This window comes from Cricetulus griseus, chromosome 6 (assembly GCF_003668045.3).
Source record: "Cricetulus griseus strain 17A/GY chromosome 6, alternate assembly CriGri-PICRH-1.0, whole genome shotgun sequence".
NCBI lineage: Eukaryota > Metazoa > Chordata > Mammalia > Rodentia > Cricetidae > Cricetulus > Cricetulus griseus.
In genome coordinates, this window is record NC_048599.1 from 124,008,544 (window position 1) to 124,032,484 (window position 23,941).

Consider the following 23,941-nt stretch of genomic DNA (forward strand, 5'->3'; position numbering starts at 1 on the left):
GCTTACTATCACCCGTGAGAAGCTCTTTTATATAGCAAGACAGGAATTATAAACTATAAGAAAATAATGAACTGAAAATACTTTCAAATCAAGTCAGGGTTCTCTTCTCTAAAGCCTTCTGTGTTCCACACCACTGCAAGGTGTGTGTGTGTGTGTGTGTGTGTGTGTGTGTGTGTGTGTGTATGTGTGTATTAACTTAACTCTCACAAATACTCTGAGATAGACAATAGTACCCCCACTTTAGAAGGGAGAAAACTAAAACAAAAAGAAGCTAAATAATTTGCCTCTGATGACCCACCTAGAAATAGTTTAAGAATCTAACCTATCTGTGTGGTATCAGTGAATATCTGTACAACCATGGTAACTTGTCTTTCTAGAAAATAACCAGTAGGGGTGGCCAAGGGTTCCAAACTGGAAACTCTTGGGCAAATTTAAAATTTTAAATGTAATCTAGAATTCCCCCCTCAAACCTAGGCTTCATTGCATGTTATTACTTGTAACATAAAAGTTTGAAATCACCAGCTTCCTTGGATATTCTGTGTTCTATGTTTTCTTTCTCTGAAGTATCTGGTATCTAGACTTGGACTAGGCAAATAAGTCCCAAAAGAGAAAGACAGTTCCCACCTCTGCATTGGTTCTTTTGCTGTATAGTTACTTTCTCTGTGAGACAGCAGTTTTCCTTCAACTACAAATCTCAGGTTAAGTCTAACGACTGTAGTAATTGGTAGTCATAAATTTTCAGTATTAAAAAGCAACTACTCCAAGAAACAGTGGCTTATCCTGTCAGCAATGAGTAGGACCAAGGCAAAAAGCAAAGCTCTACCGTATTGCCCTCAGCCATCTGAGGAGTTCCCCTAATTCTTGAAGGTCCTTGACTTAAACCAGGATTTGTGGCTTACATGCAGAATAGAATTTAAGGACTGGCCAGTATGAAGCAGAGTTGAGGTCTCATAAAGACATTTTAATATAGACTTGGAGCATAAGGGTTAAGAAAAATGGAAACATTCAAAAAGAAAGACACACCCCCAGAAGAGGAATGTGAGCTTCTCAAAGAAGAATCACACTTCACTATCTTAGTGTAGCACTCTTGTGAGTTAGAATGTTGCAAAAGACTGAGATCACACAGATGCAGAAAGATAGGATTGCAAAGATAATTGTCTTGCTTGAGAACACCTCTCCCAAACACATACACACACAAGAAAACACTGTAAGAAATGAGGCCTTACCCAAGGTCAAATACATTCAGGCCTTAAACTTGAGCTATTACTAATTTGAAATTAAATATTCATATGTAAAAGTAACCTTTTCAGAAAATGCTGTTAATTTTGCTGGAATACTTGCTTTCCAGCTGGCAAAAAGTTTCAATCAAACTCCAGGATACAAAGTTCCTTTTCTTCTCAATCCCCCATACTTTTCCTGCATTTCTATCCTGTCACAGAAACAATAATACCATTATTAGGAGACTAAGACTAAAGGATGTACAGTACAAAGCCAGCCTGAGCAACACAGTGAGACTTTATACACAGCAAGAAAGACAAAAGGAAGGAAGATAGGAAGGAAGAGAGGAAGATGGAAATGGGGGAAGTGGGGAGGGAGGAGAAAGTAAATGGGGAGAAAAGGCTAAGAGGAAGAAAACAGCAACAATAATAAAGATAATTTGGTATAAGAAAAATTGGTTTCTTCATCCTAGGATTTACTCACTCTATCTCCCTACAGAAGTAGACAGGAAACCCAAAGAAGTAGTAGAGGAGACAATTTCACCATAGGGTGTAGATTTTTCAATACCTCAGATGATATTCTTTACGAAGGTCATAGACTTCCCTTTCCTGCAAAACTTCCGCTAACATGTTCTCTTTTTCCTGGGGCTGAATTTTATCTGAATGGTTGCAAGGGTGTCAGAAGTCACAAATTTGTAATGCTCAATTTGAACACAATTTATTATAGCAACTGGACATGGATGAAAACTACATGCTGTTAACACCTATGATGAGTTGTTAAATAATTTTTTACTATGATTACCTGGAAAATACTCAACTTATCTAACAGAACAATTTTTCAAATGTCCTCTAAAATATAATTTTGAGAAATTATTCCACCATGTGTTAACCAACTAATTTGAAACTATGCCTATGTAAAAACTGCACACAAGTCTTACAAAAAGCTTTATTCATAGTCATCAAAAATTGGATGAAAAACCCAAAGACTCTTTAATACAGGAAAAGTAAAAAAAAAAAAAAAAAGGAACAGCCAAATACTCATATATTATAATACTATTCAGGCATTGAAAGAAAGGACAGGAATTGGCTATCAAGGCTCATACAAGAAATAATTGTAACAAATGTGACATATTGTAAGAGTCAATCTCTTGCATTCTATAAAAATCAAAACCATACAATAGGCAAAGAGATGATGGCTAATAGTTTATTGGGGGTCATAAAAGAGTTTAGTAGATTAATCAAAGGGTATTTTAATAGCAAAACTATCCCATCTGGCATTTTAAGAAGGTATGTGTGACACTGTACATGTTTTTGTCAAAAGCACAAACAACAAATATATTTAAACAAGTCTCAGGAGATCAAAGAATATGTGGATGAAATAAAAACATGCTTTGAAGTAAGAAAAATGGGGAAGAGGAGGAAGAAAATAAAGGCAATTCACAGTACTGAAAATTCACAAAACAACCTCATTTTCAGAGAGGTTACTGAACTGAGTAACTTTAGCAATGCATGTAGTGTAAAAGGCTAAAGACAACAGAACTAAATAAAAGCATTGCACATACTTGGTGACTCTGACTCCCACAGGCTTAGCTGACCATACAATGAATGTGGTTTAACTGTTCTGAACTCACCATACATGTGAACTACAATTGAAATTAAGTGAATGGATAGCAAATTCGGAAGTTAAGTCTCTCACATTGGTTAACCCAGATGACTATGTCTTCTTAGTAAAATGGTTGATTCTAGGATTCTGATAGGCAGGGATTATATAAGAAGATTCTGGAGTATCTATTAGTGCCAGAAATTTTTAAACAATCTCAAGAAATAATAACAAACCTATGGATGAGGACAAAAAAAAAGAGCCACCCTATAGGGTTATGTCAAAAAGCATAGGTGCCAACCAAAGGAAACCAAAATTGCATCAATACGAAAAACAAAATTAAAAAGTAAGTTTATGTTAATATGAGTCCATATTAATATAAATAACCAAATTCATCAACAAATAGAAGCAGACAATTCTTCCATGAGAAAAATTCCAGCTAATTATGAATATACTCTGCCTTCAAAGCCGTGAACTGACCACCCACTCCTGTAGTTTCAGGCCTTTCTTCCCCTTGAACATTGAAAAGAGTAACTTGACGGTGGAGAAGCAATGTTCCACCTCACCAAGGTAATAATCAGCAATAAATCATAATGACAGTAAGGACCCTTGATGTAATAGAGTAACAAGTACATTCTATAGCATTAAGCCCATACACTCTTACTTCAGTCAATACATGGGAAAAGCATCAAGTTCCAATTCAGAGACAGTCAACAAAATGCCTGATGAATACTTTTCCAGACTGCTAAGTGTATTGTAGTGGCCCTCATAGGCTAGATTTTTAAATACTTAATCCCAAGTTGATAGTTTTTTGGGTTGATTTTGGAGGTATGGCATTGATAGAGGAAATATGTCTCTGGAGGGTCTGCTTTAAAGTTTCAAAAGCCGCCCTCCATTCTCAGTGAGCTCTTTGCTTTCTCCGTATGGTTCAAGATGTGAGCCCTCAACTTCTGCTTCAGCCTCCCTATCAACTACTTGCTGCCACTGTCACTTCCACCCCCCAGTTTCGGGGTCTTTAAATGGTAAGCCCAAATAAACAATTCGTTCTTTAAGTTACTTTGGTCGTTGTGTTTATCACAGCAACAGAAAAGTCATTAGTACAGCTATCAAAATCAAAGAAACTTCAGAATTAACTATGAGCTTTATTTTTAAATGCTTTGGATAAGCTATATGTTATTGGTAGATAATATATGCATGTTTACTAAGCATATATTTGAGTTTGACACCATCAAAACACTGGGACCACTAAAAAACAAAAAATCAAAACCAAAAATCGACAACAACAATGTCCTTGTCCTCAAAGCAGTAGTTCTTGAAAAACAGCAATCATACTAACAGCAGAAGGCTGAATCTTCTGGAAGCTGTAGGAAAGTCTCGGGTAGGATAAAGAATCTGTCAAAGGGAGCTGGACTATGGCTCAGGAGTTAGGAGCACAAGCCGATCTTGGCAGAGGACCCTGGCTCAATTCCCAGTACCCACATAACAGCTCACAACCATCTGTTAACTTCTGTCCCAGTAAACCAGCACCTTTTTCTACTCACACACACACACACACACACACACACACACACACACACACACACACACACACACACACACACGTAGACAAAACACTCATGCGCTTTAAATAATTTTTAATAAAAATCAAAAACAACACAAATCTGCCAAAGGTACCAATGAGTCAATGAAGCAAAGATCCACCAAACACTGGCATGGAGTCCTTTAAATCTTCCCAACGCGGCCACACCCCGCCTTGATTCACCCACCAATTTATCCAATGGAAGACCAGCTCGCCTTCTGGAACCCTGAGAGTATCATCTACTCGAAGATCGACAGATCGCATCGATGCGCTCGGAGGCAACTACTCAGGCCTGGGCGTCCACAGCGGCGCTGCGGGGGCCGTGGCCGGCGCCATTTTGGCAGTGGACGGGCGAGGGCCTGGGCGCGGTGTCCCTCCGGTCGCTGGTACGGATGGTTCCCGCCCGCGGTCTCCCGTGCACATCCAGGGGGGACCGGAACCCTGCTGTCGGTATCGCCCCCGCGCTCCACCTCTGCCCCGGGCTTTTCCGCTTGCTCCCCTCTCAGCTCTGCCCAAGCTTGCGCTCGGGGCTCAGACCGGTTGGGCTTGGCTCGGCCTGAGTCCCCGCGCCGAGGTGGCCATACCGGTTCCCGGGGACGCGGGGCTCGAGGCCTGGTGATGGGGAGGGACGCGCTGACACTGCCTGGCCCGAGCACACCTCGGCCCAGCTTGGTCTGTCGCTAGCCTGTTCTGTTTTGCTCTTTCCCAGGGATTCTTTGCAAAAGGGAGGAATTTGCGTCCATCTTCTTCACTAGAAATGGCTCATGTAAGTCACTGTTAGAACAGATGGGTTTGGAAACTGGTTAGGGAATGGGGGGAGGACTTTGTGATGACGTTGGCATAGTGTTCGCCTTAATGGATCAGCCCTGTCGGGGAGCAGAGGGTGTGAAATTAAGTTCTTAGGATGTGAGAGAGTACTTTGACACAAACATTCTATTAGATTCTCGTGCACTTGTTTCTCCAATTTCCTATTTTCTAAGACAAAATTCAGTGCAAGCTTGCATCCTCTCAACAATTCTAAAAGTCAAGTAAATATTTAGAATACGTTTTAAGCCCTTTTATCAAAAACAAAGACAACAACATCAACAACAAAATACCTTTGGTTAACCTGAAGTTTTGAAGTTGTCAGCATAGGAAGTGACCTTCCAGTTTCTAATAGAGCAAAAGTTCTTCTTCACACTCACAGCCTTGAGTGTAAGTGTCCAGGTACATCCTAGGTTAGATAGTTCGTAGATAAAGGGCATAAAAAAAATGAAGATTTTTATTCGAAGTAGTAGATGATAGGGGCTGGAAAGAGGGCTAAGCTGTTAGGAACACAGGATGCTCTTGCAGAGTACCCAGGCACAAGACAAGTCACAATCCCTCTGTGACTCCAGTTCTTGGGAATTCAGTGCCTTTTTCTGGCCTCATCGGACCCCGGGGCACATATGGTACACATACATATATGCAGGCAAACACTTGGGTGCACACACACACTCAGAATTTTTTTCAAGTAGCACATAATTTTTTTTTGGAAGCTTGGAGAAGACATAGTGAAAGATCTGTGCATAAGAGATAGTGGGAGTCTGGGATCACCTAATGGGGAAAATGTTTACCTTGAGTTTTAAGAGATGAGTGAACTTAGATCATCAAAGGTTTGAATTGGAAGGTGAGGCATTATATTAAAAAAAAATCTTCCCTGTGCCTTTTAAATATTAGGAGATGTGCAAGAGACATATGTAGGAGGAGAAGTTGAATTGGGGGATGGTGAAATATTAGGGAATCTCAAGTGCTGCACTCAGTAATTTAACCTCATTGGAGTTGTCATTTAACCAGAGCTGTAGAAAAATTAATGTGGCGACAGTTAATGAGGTGGCATTCCTGTTACTGCAAAGTGTGACTGTAGGGACAAGTCCTAACAGGAGACTACCAGTATGAGTGAAATTTTAAGGTGACTTTTACCAAGCCATAACCTGTCCTGAAGGCGTGTGATACAAAAGAGGCCTATAGTACTCTCAAAGGCAGGAAGTAGTTGAAATAGAATAGAATGCTAATGTTTGCACTGACTTTGTTTTAAATGAAGTCAGTAGGATGAATTTATTGGAAGAAAAAAGTTCTTTGTTAAAATGAAGCTTATATTAAATAAATTTAAATCCTACTATTCAGATGTCAACCATAAGGGTTTTGTGTCAGTTTGTATGTTTTGTAAATTCTGGGCAGATGTTAGTGAAATATTCATATACATGTGTCTTTGACAGTTTACTTAACATCCAGAGTTATAAAAATGTCCATAATTGAGCCTCTAAACTTGCCACTCTTCTGGATATGCCTACTTTGTCCCTTTTTTTTTCTCTGAAAGTAATAAAGTTTTAATAAAATTTCCCAAGTCTCATGCTCCATGAGCACACATCTGCTTTCCTGTGAAGTCAGAAGGTACTGCAGCAACAGTCTGTACTCAGATGGGGTGGGTCAGCCACAAATGGCTGTAACTAATTGGAAGCCTCTTCTTTCCTGTGAAAACCTTCAGTTTATCTAAGCTCTGAAATATAGACGATGCTCATGATTTCCTATGGTAACTCATTCCTGATAATTCAGGCCAGGTGATGATATTCTTTAAATGTAAATAGCCAGCAATCAAATATTTTAAGCTGTGGGCCAGTGTGATGTTACAGTGTGAATGCAGTCATATGCAACACCTAAGTGAATGCCTGTGCCTGTGTTGCAGTAAAACTTTATTTCCCAAAAATTAGCTATATTGGGAAATAATTTCGTAACTTCTGCATTTAACTGTTCTAACATAAGGATTCTGCTAAAAGTCTGTCCATGCTCCCATAGTTACATATTCATCTATTTTTAACTCAGAGAAATAAACATAAGATCAGAAAATACACCAATAAGATATGTGAAATTAAGGAAAGTGAAGTAATTCGCACAGTCTGCAGCAGTTAAAGAAGGAAAAGGGTTGGAAAGGAATTATTAGGGTCTGAAGTCTGGTTTAAGGGCAGCAGAATTTTACTAGTTGCTTTACATTGTCAGTATTTATTAAATGAGGCAGCATTTATAGATTCACCTTTTGACCTTTATTGGAAAAAAAACATACACTTTTATCCCACAGCAATGTATTGTTTGTTCAGATGTGTGTGCTGTGGTCTAAAGTGAATCTGAAGAACAGAGTTATTTGGTAGTGAGAGAGTGATTGCAGGAATCTTGACAAGCCAGGTGGGGCCATAGGCAATCCACGGGAAGCCGAGGGTCAAGGGTTTTCTAATTTAAAATACGAAAGGTTGCATAATTGGTTGGCTTATTCTTGGCTCTGAGGGTCAACACCAGATAGCATCAGTCCAAAGGTGAACAGGCAGTTACTGGTTAGGCATCCTCAGAGAAATGTTTGATTTGCTTTGTTTGAAAGGTTATGGTTTGGGTAGTCTTTCTGTGACAGTTCATTTATCAGGTAAATATTCTTGAAGACTTCCTTACTTGTCAGCATGGCCTCCTTGTTAGGGTTTGGCATACTTGGCCCCTGATTTTCTGACAACTCTCAAAGGGTTTTTTTTTTTTTTTTAATTGTATGTACACATATTGTTTGTCACATAGAAGCTATTCCACACAGATAGTGAAATAGTATGTGTTATTTTTAAAAGATACAACACAAAGAGATGAATCAGCTTACTGCATAAACATGACAACCTAAATTTGAGTTTGCAACCACATAAAATCCAGGCATGGCTGTACATGCTTGTGACACTAGATGGGGAAGGTGGAGACAAGAAGACCACTGGGGCCTGATGACCACCACAGTAACTCAGAGACTGTCTCAATGTAATAAGGTGGTGAGTGATAGAACAGGACTCTTGCTGTTCTCTAGCTTTCTAAGTATATATAAGCACACACCTGTAGGGCCAGACACAGCCAAGGGGGAAGCTGAGGGTCAGCTTAAAATACAAAAGGTTGTGTAATTTGTATCATATACTTACAAAGATGAGATACAATATGAGGATTTGTCAGAATTTATTATTTGTCTCCAAATCTGTTTATTTTTGTTATTAGGTGCTCTGTAACAGGGCCAGGCTGGTTTCCTATCTCCCAGGATTCTGTTCTTTAGTGAAAAGAGTTATCAGTCCAAAAGCCTTTTCAACTGCAGGGTCTTCAGGTTCTGATGAGTCTCATGTGGCCACTGCACCCCCAGATATATGTAAGTAAAAACTTACTGCTCTTATTATAGTTGTAAAATCTTTTATGTTGTGTTTTTCTAATAATTTTCTTATAAATATAAATATATATATTTAAACTCTTGTTTGTTCCATTGAAAATAAAATAACATTCTACCTAGATATATCAGAAATTTAAAATATTACAAAAAATAAAATGAAACAATGTTCTTAATAGGAATATATCCCAGGAAAGACTTGTAATTGAAGATAATATAAGTTAAAAGGGGGAGGGAATAGGAAGAGAGGATGGAGGGGAAACTTCAACTGGTATGTAAAATAAATGAAAATTTTAAATTAAGTATATCAAATGTGCTTTTTTTAAAACAAATCTCCCAAACCTCATAGTTTGGCAATACAGTATACTGTGTATTGCCTATTCCTAAGTATCACATGACTAGGAACTAAAAATAACTGCCTGACTACAAGAGAGATTTTTGTATAGCCTGTTACTACCCAAAGAAAACATGAAAATTCAATATTCAGCACATACTGTTTTCTTACAGTCACAAATCTAACAAATACTAAATGAGCCATTGGAAATCCAGTACTATCTTACCCTTGGTTCCAAAATGTCTAGGTTTCTTTTTTAAGATTTTATTTTTATTAGTTATGTGTGTATATGGCATGTGAGTGCAGGTACCTGCAGAGGCCAGAAGAGTGTTCAGTCCCTGGAACTAGAGTTACAGGCAGTTGTGGGCAGCCCTGCTTGAGTTCTGGGAACTGAACTCAGCTCCTCTGAGGAGCAGTATGCACTCTCAGTCTCCGAGCTATCTCACTAGTCCTAAAACTGATTCCATAAACTTTAGCTTCTTCCTATCCTCTAACACACACAGTCTTCCCTCTATTAGGTCTCTTGATCCTGTAGGTTATTTTGCTACTTATGGTTCTTTATTAAATCTCTTAGCAAGCACTTTGTATGTTTATTTTGTGTTTGTTGAATAATTTACCTGGAATCTACAGTGCTTGTTTTTAACTGTTATTTGCATCACTATCATACTGACCATTCTCCGGTATTTTAATTATATTGTTTTCTTGATAAATATTCTTTATTATTTCTCTCAGCAGCATTTTCCAAATTATGAGTCATTGTCCAAGGCTATTTAAAGAGGTTGGATGGTTAGAAAGGTTTGAGAAATTCCACATTCCATACTTGAAAATGTATAATGCATACCAAGACACCAAAGGCTCTTAGAAGCTTAAACTACTGTGTCCTAAAGGTATAACACATGGAATTTGTGTTCCTTCAAAAACTTTACTACAATTTAAGTTTACTGGGTCATTCAAAGCCCTACAGCTTCCCTAGATTTTGTTTTTGTTCTTGTTAACAACTAACTTCCCATTTGTATCACATAAAACTAACTGTGGATAGCCCATTTTATTCTCTTCAGGTTCCCGAACAGTGTGGCCTGATGAAACTATGGGACCATTTGGCCCTCAGGATCAGAGGTTCCAGCTTCCTGGGAATATGGGCTTCGATTGTCACCTCAATGGGACTGCTTCACAGAAGAAAAGCCTGACCCATAAAACTTTGCCTGATGTTCTAGCAGAGCCTCTTTCAACCGAAAGACATGAGTTTGTGATGGCTCAGTATGTGAACGAGTTTCAGGTTGGTGTTAATATTGTTACTCTTATTAACACTGTGTTACTTTTCCATTACTGAGTATATTTTATTGAAAAGGTTAAAAAAAAAAAGAAAAGTAAGTATATACAAAAGCATCGTAACTGCTTTAAAAATATAAACTGGCACTATCCAATTTACATGTTTAAATTATAATCTCTATTAAATAGTTCTTCAAAAATAAATTTTTGGTAAGTACTTATTCTAAATCTGACTGCTGAATTATTTTCTGTATTGCTGAGGATTAAGGTTTCTTGGTTTTTACTTCTAAAAATACTAGTTATGGGCCAGTCATGATATCACGAGTTGCTGTAATCCCAGCCCTTGACCAGTAAAAGGAGGAAGAGCCCTAGGTTCAGGGCCACCTGGGACAATTATAATTTGTTGATAGACTTTGTTTCCACTAACTTTATATTTCTCTAGCCCTTTAAAGGCTTAAGAAATTTTTGAGCTATCTAAAGTTGTTCAGACACAGGCAACTAAAAGCAAAACAGGATAAATGTTGACTTTGTGGAGGGGGAGAAGAAAAAAGAATTTCTAAGGGATTAGAGGAAGGCTTTTATATATTTTTCTTTTGTGTGTATGTTTTATGGTATGCTTGTGTGTGTACATGTGTACACATGTCCAAATGTGTGTGCAGGTATGCTTGCTCAAGAGTGGAGACCAAAGTTGATAGAGGGATGTTTTCCTTAGTCTCCATAAGGTGGAGACCTTATGTTTGAGGCAGGGTCTGTCACTGGATTAGAACTTCCTATTTTGGCAAGACTGGTCGGCAAGGCCTCAGACACTAGGCTACAGATGTGTGTGCCTCCATGCCTAGCTTTTTAGGTGGGTGCTGGGAATCCAAACTCAGATCCTCATGCTTACACGAGGGTACCTTCTGAGCCTCTGTGTTACAGTTATTTATACTGAAGTTGCACCATTATTCTTGGAAATAAGAGGCTACATACATCTGAGTTTGGGCCATACTCCTAAGATGTGACATGACTATATAGAGTTGAATAGAGGTTTTTTGTTTGATTGGGTTCTTGTGATAGTGTTGACTTTTTGTTTGCTTTTAAAGATTTATTTTTCTTTAGTTATGTGGCATATGTGTCTGTGTGTGGTGTATATGCAAATGAGTACAGGTACCCAAGTAGGCGAAAGATATCAGATCTTCTGCAGTTGGAGTTACAGGTACTTGTGAGGTGCTTGAAGTAGAAGTTAGGAACTGAACTCAAATCTTCTGTAAGAGCAGTAATGTTCTTAACCATTGAGCCATCTTGACTGGCCCTATTGTTACACATTTTAAAGTAAAGCTGTATTATTTGGTAAACCAGTCTCTCAAAATATGAGTTGTATTAGATGACAGAACATTAGGACATCATTGACTTCCTAGCTCTTTTTATATTAGATGATTTTTGCTCCTTTTTCTCATTTCTTGGTTCTTCCTTTCCATACCAAATACTTGATCCTTCCCACAAATTCTGTTGTTAATCTTCCCGTTTAAGTTCCTCTTTAGTCACTGACTACTTGCTCAGTAGTATTTCTGACATTTGCCCCTGGGTGTCTTTATTTGTATATCTGGTAGGTCCCAGATTTTGTGCTTAATACTGAAGTGGTTCTTTTATCCCCTCAAAGTTTGTCCTTATTCCTGTCTACTCAGTCATATGAATAGTATAGCTGTCTTTCCTCTATCTTTAGATAAAATCACAGGAGCATCCTTGCCTCCCTTCACCAGCATGTTCCACAAATAATTTCAGAATCACATCTCTCCAATCTGTGGATTTGTTCCTACGATGTTATTGTCCTTTTACTGTCAGACTTGAACTGTTTCATTTACCTCCATTTGTAGAGGCATTTCTAACATAATGGATTAGAGAAAGAGAATTAATCTGGGTTTGGGTATTGACTGGCACAACTAACTTGTGACTTTGAGAGCCTTTCTGAGCCTTTGTTTCTTTATCTGAAAAGTGAAAATAATAACAATAATGGAATTGCATGCTTTTGTTTTCTTCCCGCACTTGTTGCATCCTTTTCCTCCTGAATTCCTAATCTGTGTTCTACCTATAAACACCCACATCTGTTACTGCTGTTTTAGCTTTTCCTGGTCCCTACTAGCAGTTTCCTCCCGAACTCCATCCCCAGAAGCTTTCTTCTCATTTTGTAGCAATTTCGTGTTGCATTACATTTTTTTAAATGTTGCTTTTCTTCTGCTAGATCTGATATAGTTGAGAGTAAAAGCTGGATGTTTAAAAATACTTTATTTTTATACTTTCTACTCCTCTCAAAGGGTCATGGCTGACTTTCAACTGAGTAGCTGCCCCTAAGCCCTTTCTGTAGCCGAAGACATATTATTTGACCGTTTTTTTTTTTTTAATTAGCATCATACTAATTTTACAATAATTCCATGTCACATAAATATCACAAAAGGTAACTTTGTAAAGTTTTTATTGTGTTATCTCAGCCTTTTCCTATCAAATTTCAGAATGTCAGTATATTTATATATTTGTCTTACATTTTCTTCAGTATTTCTTTAGAATTTTCAGAATTTATACTCATTTTATTTTGAAAGCATTACTTTAATTTCCATTAGAATCATTTTTTTTAATTTTCCAACTTAAATTCTTAACAACTGTGGCATGATATTTGAGCTCATGTTTTGCCTGTCATCCTTGTTGTACCCACAGAGTAGTGATGCACCTGTCGAACAAGAAATTAACAGTGCAGAAACTTACTTTGAAAGTGCCAGAGTTGAGTGTGTAATCCAGACATGTCCAGAACTGCTGCAAAGAGGTATCAGACTTTCTGCATTGAAACCCAAAATATGTATTACATAATGTTATTACTGTCTTCACATGCTTAGTGATGGACTCCTAGTACTTGTCAGGCTCTGTGTGTTGATATTTAACGTCTGCTTGGAAATGATTGTTAGTATTATTATGTCTGCCTATCCTCCGACATCTGAACTCCTTTCAGTTATGTAGAAATGATAGGATTTATTGTGACTTTCCCTTAAACTTCATATTTCTACCCTTGTTTGGCTATTGTAACTGATTCTTTTCATAAGCTTATATATAATATGTAAAGGAGAATCTTTGAGAATTTCAAGCAATGAATTTTGATTACATTAATCTCCCTTCCTCTCCCTTCTGGAGGATCTGCCACCACCTCCCTGAACTGTTCCCACCCCAACTCCATATCTTTTTCTTTTTAAAATATAAACTATGGAGACTGTTTGGTGATGCCCATGTACATCTGGGTGGGGACCACTCACACGATCATGGTCAATCTACTAGGCACCACAACCTTAAAGAAAACTGATTCTCCCTCCCCCAGAGACCATCAGCTGTTCATAGCTCTTCAGTTAGGCTTGAGGACTTATGAAACTCTCTCTGATTCATGCTAGAATGTTAATTGTCTTCACCTTGTGCAGGTCTTTAGCACAGCTGCTGTGAGTTCTAAATACAGAAAGTCCTGTCATGTGCAGAAGACACTGCTTTCAGTCCTTCCTGAATTCTGAGAGCTGCTGTGATAGAGATGTGGCATTTGTGGCTGTGTGTTCCACAGTCACTTACCCTTTACACTTTGACCACCTTATCCTCTGTACTCTGACCAGTTGTCAGAAAATGCTTAATGCTAACTTTATTTGAAAATAATATTAATAGCAAAACAGTGTAAAGTAGCTTAGCCTTCAGGGTTGTCAGCGTTGCTACTTCAGCTCATCCAACAAAACTACATTCATTTTACTCTTTTCAGCATTATTGCAGACTTGTAAAACTGCCTTAGTAGCACAGTAATTCAACTGAATTTTCATCTTCCCGAGGAAGTTATGTTTATGAATTAAATTTCTTTTTGTAAAGCTAATTGCTTTCTTCTTGGGATTTATATTCTTATTTTTAGATTTTGAGACACTTTTTCCAGAAGTGGCTAATAACAAACTAATGATTCTGACTGTAACACAGAAAACTGAAAATGACATGACTGCTTGGAGTGAAGAGGTAGAAGTTGAAAGAGAGATGCTCTTGGAGAAGGTAAGTCTTCCACTTTCCTAATAACTTGTTGTGTCTTACTGCTGTCTTATTTAAATGCCATCTCACTGATTGTGGTAACATATTATGAAAATCCTTCTTACACTCTAAGAGACTGAAACTTTTTGCTGGACTTGACAGCTGATAATGCACACTGAAGTTGCTTTAGACCTAGACCTATTCTACTGTATAATCAGCCTGTTTTTTTAATCTGTTCTTAATAAAGCAATGTAACAACAATCTTACTTGCCATGTAATCAATCAACTTTTACAGTTTAAACTATTGCATAGTTGCAATCTTATGTTGTGTGCTCTTTCATGCTCATGACCCAGAATAATGAATATGCGTATGCTTGTGTTGTGGTAATTATTTGCTGAAAGCAGCCAGCAGGTTGGAAGCAACCTTATACAATAAATATCTACCATGAATGATGGAAACAGCATATAGATATTATTAAGTCAATGTTTGCTTTTCTGAGCACTTCTGGGGCCGTTGGAATCAGTGACTTAATCCCTTGTAAAATTGTTAAAGATTTCTCTAAAGTATCCCTACTTCTTCTTCCCTACATGGTGCTTCTCTGAGCTGTTAAGTAAATACACAGCAAATGCCTTTGTGATGGACACAGACATGGGGACAGACAAGACAAAACTCAGGCAGGCACAGGTTCAGATTTATGGAGCAGACAGATTATAGATAAGCCAGAAACCATAAGCTACAGGGAGACAGGTAGAGAATTCAAATCCAGGCTCATTCTCTGTTAAAGTACCCCAAGAGGAAGTCTAATTTCTTTCCCTTAACTCAACACCAACTCACATTGGTGATTCTTGAGTGCTTTAAATAGTGCAACTACTATTGTAAAATTGTCTTTTCTGACCTGTATTTGTTCTGTGAAACATTTCAAGCACTGAAGAAATGGTTCCCTTTTCCAGGGTGGCGGGGGAAGCTACTTTCAGGGGCTTCAGAGATGGCTCAACAGTTAAGAGCACTTGCTTTTCTTCCAGAGGACCTGGGTTTGAGTCCCAGGACACACAGTGGCTCACAACTATTTGTAACTGTAGTTCCAAGAAATAATCCATTCCCCTTTTAGGGTTTCTGTGAGCACCTGCCATGCATATGGTCCACACAGATGCATGCAGACAAAGTAGCCATATACATGAAATAAATAAATAATGTTTTTGAGTGCTACTTTTCTTGGTATTCTTGAAAATTTTAGTTCCACTTATTCCTTTTCTGAATTCTACATTTCTATTTTTTCTAAACTATATTACTCTGTCCTCTCTTGCATTTCCCCTATACCCGCTATAGCTTATCAAGTAAATAATGAAAATCAACCCTCATATCTAAGGAATAAAGAGTAACACTAAACAATGTGACAGGATACAATACATTATGCATCTTTTTTCTGCCCTTTGCTTTAAGCTAAAGATAGGTTTTGATACTTCTCTATGCCAATATATGTAGATATATTTTATTTCTTATAACATCTACATTATATGATGAGTAAACTAAAAAATGTTATTTTAAAATTTCTTTTGTGATTTATAAGTTACAAATCCAACTTTGCTAACTCTGACACACAGCTGTGAAAATCATTGTTACATATATTTATGAACACTAATCTCCATAGACTCCTAGATTGAAGATGGCTCAGTTACTATCATTTTTAATTTTGATAGATGTTGGTGATGCGCCTACCCTAGAAATTATCTTAATACATATGCTATGACCCTAGCTTACATTCTATCTTAGCATTCTTTTTTATCGACCAGATAAAAATTTCAGTTAATTACTTATATACATGCGTATTTAATAATTTAAAACTATACAGTATTACCCTAAAATTGACATTGGATTATATGAATTTGTCTATTAGACAAGAAAGAGTATTCTTCTCTATGATAGATTAAGAATGATTCATTTAGGCCCTGCGGTGGTGGTGCATGCCTTTAATCCCAGCACTTGGGAGGCAGAGGCAGGTGGATCTCTGTGAGTTTGAGACCAGTCTGGTCTACAAGAGCTAGTTCCAGGACAGGCTCCAAAGCCACAAAGAAACCCTGTCTTGAAAAACAAAAACAAAAGTGAATAAAATAAAAAAATTAAAAAGTGATTAATTTGAATGCCTTACCTCACTCTAGTTGAAAAATCCCCTTACTGATTTCCATGTAAAACAATGTTAAGTATTGTATTACATTTGGGGGTTAGCCAGATGGTTCTCTTTATTTGTGATAATATAGTTTACATATTCAGCAATATTTTGTGGTAGTAATGTGCTACTAATACATGTCATAGTGTTTTAACAGATCTGAGCATATTTGTTATATACTAATTAAAATGGAATTAAATAGAAGCATATGACATTCAGGCTGGGTGAGGTAGTCTATACCTTTGATCCCAGCACTCAGGAGGCAGAGGCATGTGGCTTTCTAGGAATTTGAGGCCAGCCTGGGCTACAAAGTGAGTTTCAGGCCAACTGGGAAAACATAGTGAGAGAGACCTTATCTAAAATACAGACATACTTTTCAGTTTAAGAGAATTAAGTAGGCAGTAACTAACAGACATCTTATTTACATATTAAAGGCTTAATAGACGTATAGTTCTCATTACTTTGTGAGCATCACAATAGTAGTGCTGGTTTTTGGTCATCTCAAGATTCTTATCTAATTTGATACTGAGCCATATATAGTTCTTTCAGTTTCCTATGACAAGGGTGGGCTTTGGCTTGCAGCTGTGTTGAGAATGGTAGCTTGTTCTCCATGCCCTATTCTGATATTTTCCAGCAGATGTCACTGTTTGCTTCTTTACTTGTAAAGTTAAAACAGGGAGGGCTTAATTATCATGCTGGCTCAGGTAAACTAGGCCCCTTCTGATTGGTTGCTGTCAATCTTCTGGCTGTTTTTGAAACCTGGCCTGTTTAGATTCTGTTTGATTACTAACTAATCAGTGACAGTAGCATGGGTAATTCCATTCCGGCCTGATCTGGTTTGCCTCATTAGTATTGACATCACAGTGGCCTCTTACAAACTTTAACAAGTCCCAGACACAGTCATCTTCTTTATTCACTGATGATAACAGCAGGACCATAGCTTTGATTATGGTGTATTTATATGTCCATGATAGAGCATAATGTATGTGAGTGGCACATTCAAAAATTAATAATAATTATTGATACTACAGAGTAACAGTTGTTGTCAACAAGTTTTATGAATATGTTCTCTTTCAAAATATTGTTTTAAACTTTGGTTGTTTTGCTTAAAGGAAGGTGTGTGTGTGTATGCACTCTAGTGTGCACTGATTGCAAGCATCATTGTCATTGCTTGCAATCAATGGTTAGTCTGCATAGTTACTGGGCTACCCCCACAGTTGATTTGATAATCAAGACAGGTCTAACAGGTGGGAGGCATTCAGTCTGGATGCACTGAACCATGTATGATCCACATCCTGGGTTGGCTGGCCAGATGTAGTGAGATTTTATCACATTACTCAGAATGGCTTAGTATTTAAAACTTATAAAGTATTTCATTATTTCTAGAATTTTCAGATTAGTATATGTTTTGAGGGCAGTTGACCACTGCTAGCCAAAACCTTAAAAAATAAATCCACAGATGGGTACTTGTGTATTATGGACATATTGGACAATCCACCTCAGCTATAAGCTCTGTTTCACTGTTAAAACAACCATAGACATTAAATAAATGAATGGATGTGGCTATATCAGTGAGCCAGAGTTGCTATAGGACCATAATTTGCTAGTGTTTGGTGCAGAATATATTCTGCTTTTTAAAATCCTGGACATTAGAGCCAGTGTTAGCTGAATGTCCAAGTTCTGTGTCTCTTCACTCTTGATGGACCAGAAATCCATGTGAGCCTTGCATTTTACAAGTTTCACGTTTGGAGAATTTTCTAGGCCTGTTAGAATCTTTCCTCTTTCTTACTCAGCTCAGCTTTTTTGCTAAGCAACCAGGGTGAATTGATGTATACATTACTCTGATCCTGTTGTGTGTCTGCCTCTTTGCAGTACTCTTGGCAGACAAATTCCATGGGTTTCAGTGATCCAGAATTCGTACTTTGCCTCCTAAACTCGGTGACTCCATCTCTTGGCTTGAAATTCACTCTGACCTAGTTTACTTTTTGTTTCTGCAATTAACACCAAAACCAATGTGGGGAGACAAGAATTTGAGTTATATGTCCTGATCACGGATGACCATCGAAGGAAGTCAAGGCAGGAATTCAAAGCAGGAGCCCAGAGGCAGGAACTGGAACAGAAGCCATAGAGGAACGCTGCTTACTGGCTTGCTTTCCAAGTGTTGCTCAGCCTGTTTTCTTATAAAACCCAAGACGAGCTGTTCAGGGGTGGCACTACCTATAATGGCCTGGATCCTCCAATATCTATCATTAATCAAGAAAATGTCTGGCCTACAGGCTAATCTGATAGAGAAATTTTCTCAGTTGAGATTTCCTCTTCTCAGAAGACCCTAGTTTGTGTTGACAAAAACAAACAAACAAAACCAAAGACAACAGCCACTTCATGGCTTTAAATAAAATGTCTCTAGAGATAAAGATATTTTGCTCCTATTTTCTCAAAGAACATGACTTTTTCAAACAGAAAAATAGTTGCCTTGCATACTTTGATCACTTTTATAGCTTTCAACAGGATATTGAGTTTTGTTTTTATCTCTTTGTTGTGACTAGAATTAAAGCTGTGCCCTTGAGTTTTAGGCATCCATTTGTGCTTTTTTTGTCACCAGTCTAGTCTAGACTTAAACTTGCTACTGCTTTTTCAGTACTTATAGTTATGATCGGCAAATACATCATAGACATTAAGATACTAAGATCAAAATCCTGATCTGTACATGATATTTAGCAATCATACACATCATTTATAAAAGATACACAGGTGTTTAGTGAAAAGTAGGTATCCTGTTCATTCCTCTACTTCACCTACCTGTGTATTCAGATTTTGTTGTTTTGTTTTGTTTTACCTCAAGTGCTAGTGTTTATCCTAGAGCCATGGGCAACGTAGACATTAAAATGACATTGTATTTTAAGAAACAAACCAATCTGAGTGATGCTGGGGCAGCACTAATTTTACCTTTTCTTCTGCAGTTCATTAATGGTGCTAAGGAAATTTGCTATGCTCTTCGGGCTGAAGGATACTGGGCTGACTTCATTGACCCATCATCTGGTTTGGCAGTGAGTAAATACATCTTGAAAGCTAGTATATATGAAGTAGACACAGTTCTTATTATAAAATTATAACTGTCCTTCCTATTGGCAAAACAAACAAACAAAAAAAAAACACCAAACATCCATTTAGATTTTTTTACAACTCAATATATTATCTAAAGAAGTAGGATTACTGTAAGCCCCTTGGTTTCATGATTCTAAGAGAACTTATGGCACTGTTTTTGTTAATAGTAATGAAACAGATGTGTATGTTTACTATTTGTAAGCTAAAACTTAGAAATTACTGTGGTCTACTCCAGTTTCTTAAAGACCAAAGTATTTTTGAAGTTAAGAAAATCTGAACTGTTAAAAAAAATTAGAGAAGTAAAACTTTTTTGAAGCCTTTCGATAGTCATGGTCACATACTTCAATTAAAAGAAGTAATAAAATTATTTTTTTGAAGATTTATTTAATTATTACATATACAGTATTCTGTCTGTAGGTATTCCTGCACACCAGGAGAGGGCATGAAATCTTATTAGAGATGGTTGTGAGCTGCTATGTAGTTGCCAGGAATTGAATTCAGGACTCAGGAAAGGCAGTCAATGCTTTTAATTTCTGAGCCATCTCTCCAGCTCCATAAAATCATTTTTTTTTTTTTTAAATTTTAAGATAGAAATTTATACTTGCTACTTCAGAGTCAAGTACAGTGTCATAGAGACTAGAAGACCTTCTCTGGCTTTAGTCCCCTTTTGTTACCGGTAATGGAAATAATTCTCCTAGGTTTTATTCACCTTTAAAATTTGTGCAGTGCTATACATTCAGTTCTAGGTAACTTGAAATTTAACTAGATAATTCATTTCCCATTTCTAGCATGCACTAGAACTGGGGAAGGGTATGTTAGAAGAGTTTAGGTATTGCATGTGACCATTTATGGATTAAAAAAAATATATTGAAACACATAGGCACTTGCTTACATTTTTATAAATATTACTACAATGTCTTCCTTCCTAATGAAAATATTACTTCATTTCTTATTTCCTCTAGTTTTTTGGACCATATACAAACAACACACTTTTTGAAACAGATGAACGCTACCGGCATTTAGGATTCTCTGTTGATGACCTTGGCTGCTGTAAAGTGATCCGTCATAGTCTCTGGGGTACTCATGTGTTTGTAGGAAGTATCTTCACTAATGCAGCAGCAGACAGCCATATCATGAGGAAGCTCAGTGGAAACTAGCAATGCCCTGTGATAATTGCAGCTCTATTTGTGTGTAATGGAGTTAGTGCTCTGTGGAAACACTGTTGAGGAATTCAACTTCTACGGGATTCTGGTTTCTAGGTATTTATTTCATCATTTATGGGTTTACATCGGGAGGTGACTCAGATTTCAAAATTGCAAATGCTAGTTCATATTCTGGAGTACGTGTTGAGCATGTTCTGCAAAATGTGGTCAGCAACATGTAACCAGGGTATATTTGATCTCTTATTGTTAATTCTCCCCTTTATTGGGAAAACCTTAGTTTATTTTTTTCCAAAAATAAATCATACATTTGGCTATGATAGCTTGTGTTGTCTTCATTGCAATAGTTTAAAAATGCAGCTATTTAACAGGGTAAAGAAGCTAAAACATTAAACTGTAAGTTGTTTTTAGTAACACTATTGGTAATTCTAGATTCACTGCAGATTTGTTCTTCTGATTTATTTTTCATAACTTCTAATCAAACTGGCCCTAGTTTGAGTGTTGGGAAAAATAATAGTGAAAGTAATATATTTTTTTATGTATAACAATCTATCAATTTCATCCTTACACTAAAAAGCACTTCTTACCCATGTAATTGAAACAGTTAAATATAATTTATTTTCAGATTAATTGATGCTCCCAGATCACATCCCTAACTCCATCACTCCAGAGGTGCCTCATTCTCTATTACTCTGCAAAGATTATTACACTGTTACAAACCTTAAATGAATCGTCCTTCATTGTGAGGCTTCTGCCCATCTATGACTCTCTATGACTCGTTGATGATAGCAGTGGGAAATGGTTATTAGGTACTGAAATACAGGAAAATACCTCAGGTAGCCATTTCATCATGTTTACTTACACAAGAACCAGAAAATGTACAATATTATCTGACTGAGCATAGCACAACTTACATAAGACCCAGCACGGGAACATAGCTGTGATTCTTTTATGTGTACACATCATCTGTTACTCTCAATGGTTATCAAAAAGTGTACTAAACATCAGAAGAGCTGCAGAACTGAAGTTGACAGAACTTTAGAACTGACTAATGCTAGTGCTGCACTTAGTAAAGAAGTAGGGATTATACTCTTCGTGCCTTAAATTTCTCTTAAAGTTTACTGAAATACATGTCATAAAATATTTAATTAATACATATCTAAAAATTCAATTAGAGCATGCTACACTGGAAACAGGAAGTTTTCTTGCTTCAAGTTTAAAGCGTGTTTGTCTTCCTTGGGCTTCAATCACTTGTGACACCAGCTGAATTCTTATAGTTAAACGAAATTCTGCTTTTCTCCTAGAGTTGCTTCTATTCTTACCCCAAAGCAGAGTGTGTCCACATCTCCACTACTTAGGCTTTGAATAGATAAGTCCGTATTTAGGAGCCTATTCAATAATGTGTGGTATGTTTAGCATCACCCTGGCCTCTGCCTACTTAGATAAGTAGCAAACCCCTGATGGTAACAAAAATGTTTCCAAACGTAGCTAAATTAAATGAAAGGACAAAATACTTTGGTTTATTTTAAGTCAAGTGTAACATATTTTATCTAACAGCCTTGCCTGCACTTGAAAACCCCTGGTTCCAAGGTACCTTGTACCACAGCTGCAGCTGTATATTTGCGTTACCTAAGAGAGTATTTCATAATTGGCCTCCACATTCACAGATTACTCCCATTAAACCAAAGAGGTTTGAGCATCAGTGTTCTGTTTTGTTTTAGCTTTCAGCTAATGGAGGTTGAACCATTAGTATGCTCTAAAATGGAGCAATAGTGGATGTTTAAGGAAATAGGAGAATAATGTGAATTGGCTGTATTAAAGACTTACACAATGAAGGCTTTAGGATTTGACATTAAGAATGACCTTATCAGGTACAAATCAATTCAAAGGCTTCTAGTCATCTTTCTGACTACTGTAACCCTTGCTGATCTTCTCTCCTCCCCTGTGTTAGATGGGTAACTCCACACTATTTTGAACTTCATCTTTTCTTTCTCTTCATAATGCATAGTTCTTGGTTAATGCTATATAATTTTGCTTTATACAGAAAACAAGTTTTTGAGGTTTTAGTTTTGTTTGATCTTAAATTTTGCTTCTCTTGGAAAGAAAAGCCAATTCTCTACTAAAACAGCACTGAATTCTCTTTCATTACTGATTGGATATTTTAAACTTTAGTAAGTTATTGTCTTCCTTCTTTATGTCAGTAGTATACCTAAAAGTTATAACAATTATAAAGACTTCAAATAAGGCTTTGAGTATTTGGCTCCAAATTATCCCTGGAGGTTATGGACCACCTCACACCATGTCAGATCTTCACAGAGCACATGAAGTGCTTGGTTGGTTGATGGGAGTAGTACAGTGAGAAGGAATAGTCTTTTTAGGATGTATCGTGGGCTAGGAGATAGAGGGAAAGAATGCATTGTCATACCTACCTTCCACACACAGATTATTTCCAAGTGGATTGTGGGTCTACATGTGAATGATTAAGGCTGTCAGCAAGAAACTTTTGTGAACTTAGAGTAGGCAAAAAAAAAAAAAGTTTTTGAAACAATATGACTGAGCAGGGGATTGTTAAATCTGTTTATATTAAAACTAGGCTTTGATCAAAAACCATCATGGAGAACTCAGCTAAGAGCTAAAGATTACACACACACACACACACACACACACACACACACACACACACACACAATGTAAATAGCAAACAAAAGACTCATACTCAAAATTATTGAGGTCCTAAAATTGGTGAGCGAAAAACTCCAAAATTTTTACAAAGATACCCAATTGGCTAGTAAATATGTGATCTATTTCATAAATCATCAGAAATAGAATTAAATCCACAATGATGTATTACGACACGCACTCCAGAATGGCTAACATGAAAAATTATAGCAATACTGGCAGAGAGCAACTTACACTAAAGTGGTAGCAGTTAAGAACACCACCAGAAAAACTGAAGTTTCTAAGACTCCCTGAATCAGAGAACCTAGCAATTACACTGGATGGAGGCATACACCAAGCAGAACTAGCTGCATGTATTCTGTGACGCCTATCATGGTGCTTCAATTATGTAAATGTTTATGGTCACCTGCAACAAAAGGGAAAAAATGGCATGGAAGAATCCCAAAGCAGCAAAACAGAACAGCTGCTGACACCAGGTCAGGCCAGAGATTGCCCAGGAAGGGTGATAGTGCTGTTGGATCTGGAAAGCTTCCAAAGGCTCATGTTTAATTTTAAAGCTCACAGGTTCACCCTTTCACAGGCAGGTCCTAGTGGAAAGAAGTTACATCACTGGGGGTGTGGCCCTTCATCTCTTTGCTT

General features: G+C 37.3%; 1 protein-coding gene across 3 annotated transcripts; it reads left to right on the forward strand.

Moving 5' to 3' along the window:
* The first annotated feature begins 4,676 nt into the window (after nt 1–4,676).
* Mmadhc (metabolism of cobalamin associated D) lies at nt 4,677–20,945 on the forward strand. Of its 3 annotated transcripts, none has more exons than XM_027420457.2 (8): nt 4,677–4,782; nt 5,106–5,162; nt 8,423–8,567; nt 9,975–10,192; nt 12,874–12,979; nt 14,087–14,217; nt 19,319–19,405; nt 20,426–20,945. In XM_027420457.2, exons 2-8 carry the CDS (start codon nt 5,154–5,156, stop codon nt 20,618–20,620), a joined length of 891 nt encoding a protein of 296 aa, XP_027276258.2. In that variant the 5' UTR covers nt 4,677–4,782; nt 5,106–5,153; the 3' UTR covers nt 20,621–20,945. The 3 variants fall into 3 exon arrangements, with proteins under 3 accessions (XP_027276258.2, XP_027276256.1, XP_027276257.1); XM_027420455.2 differs by having other exon boundaries at nt 4,702–4,846; XM_027420456.2 differs by having other exon boundaries at nt 4,723–4,842.
* The last annotated feature ends 2,996 nt before the right edge of the window (nt 20,946–23,941 follow it).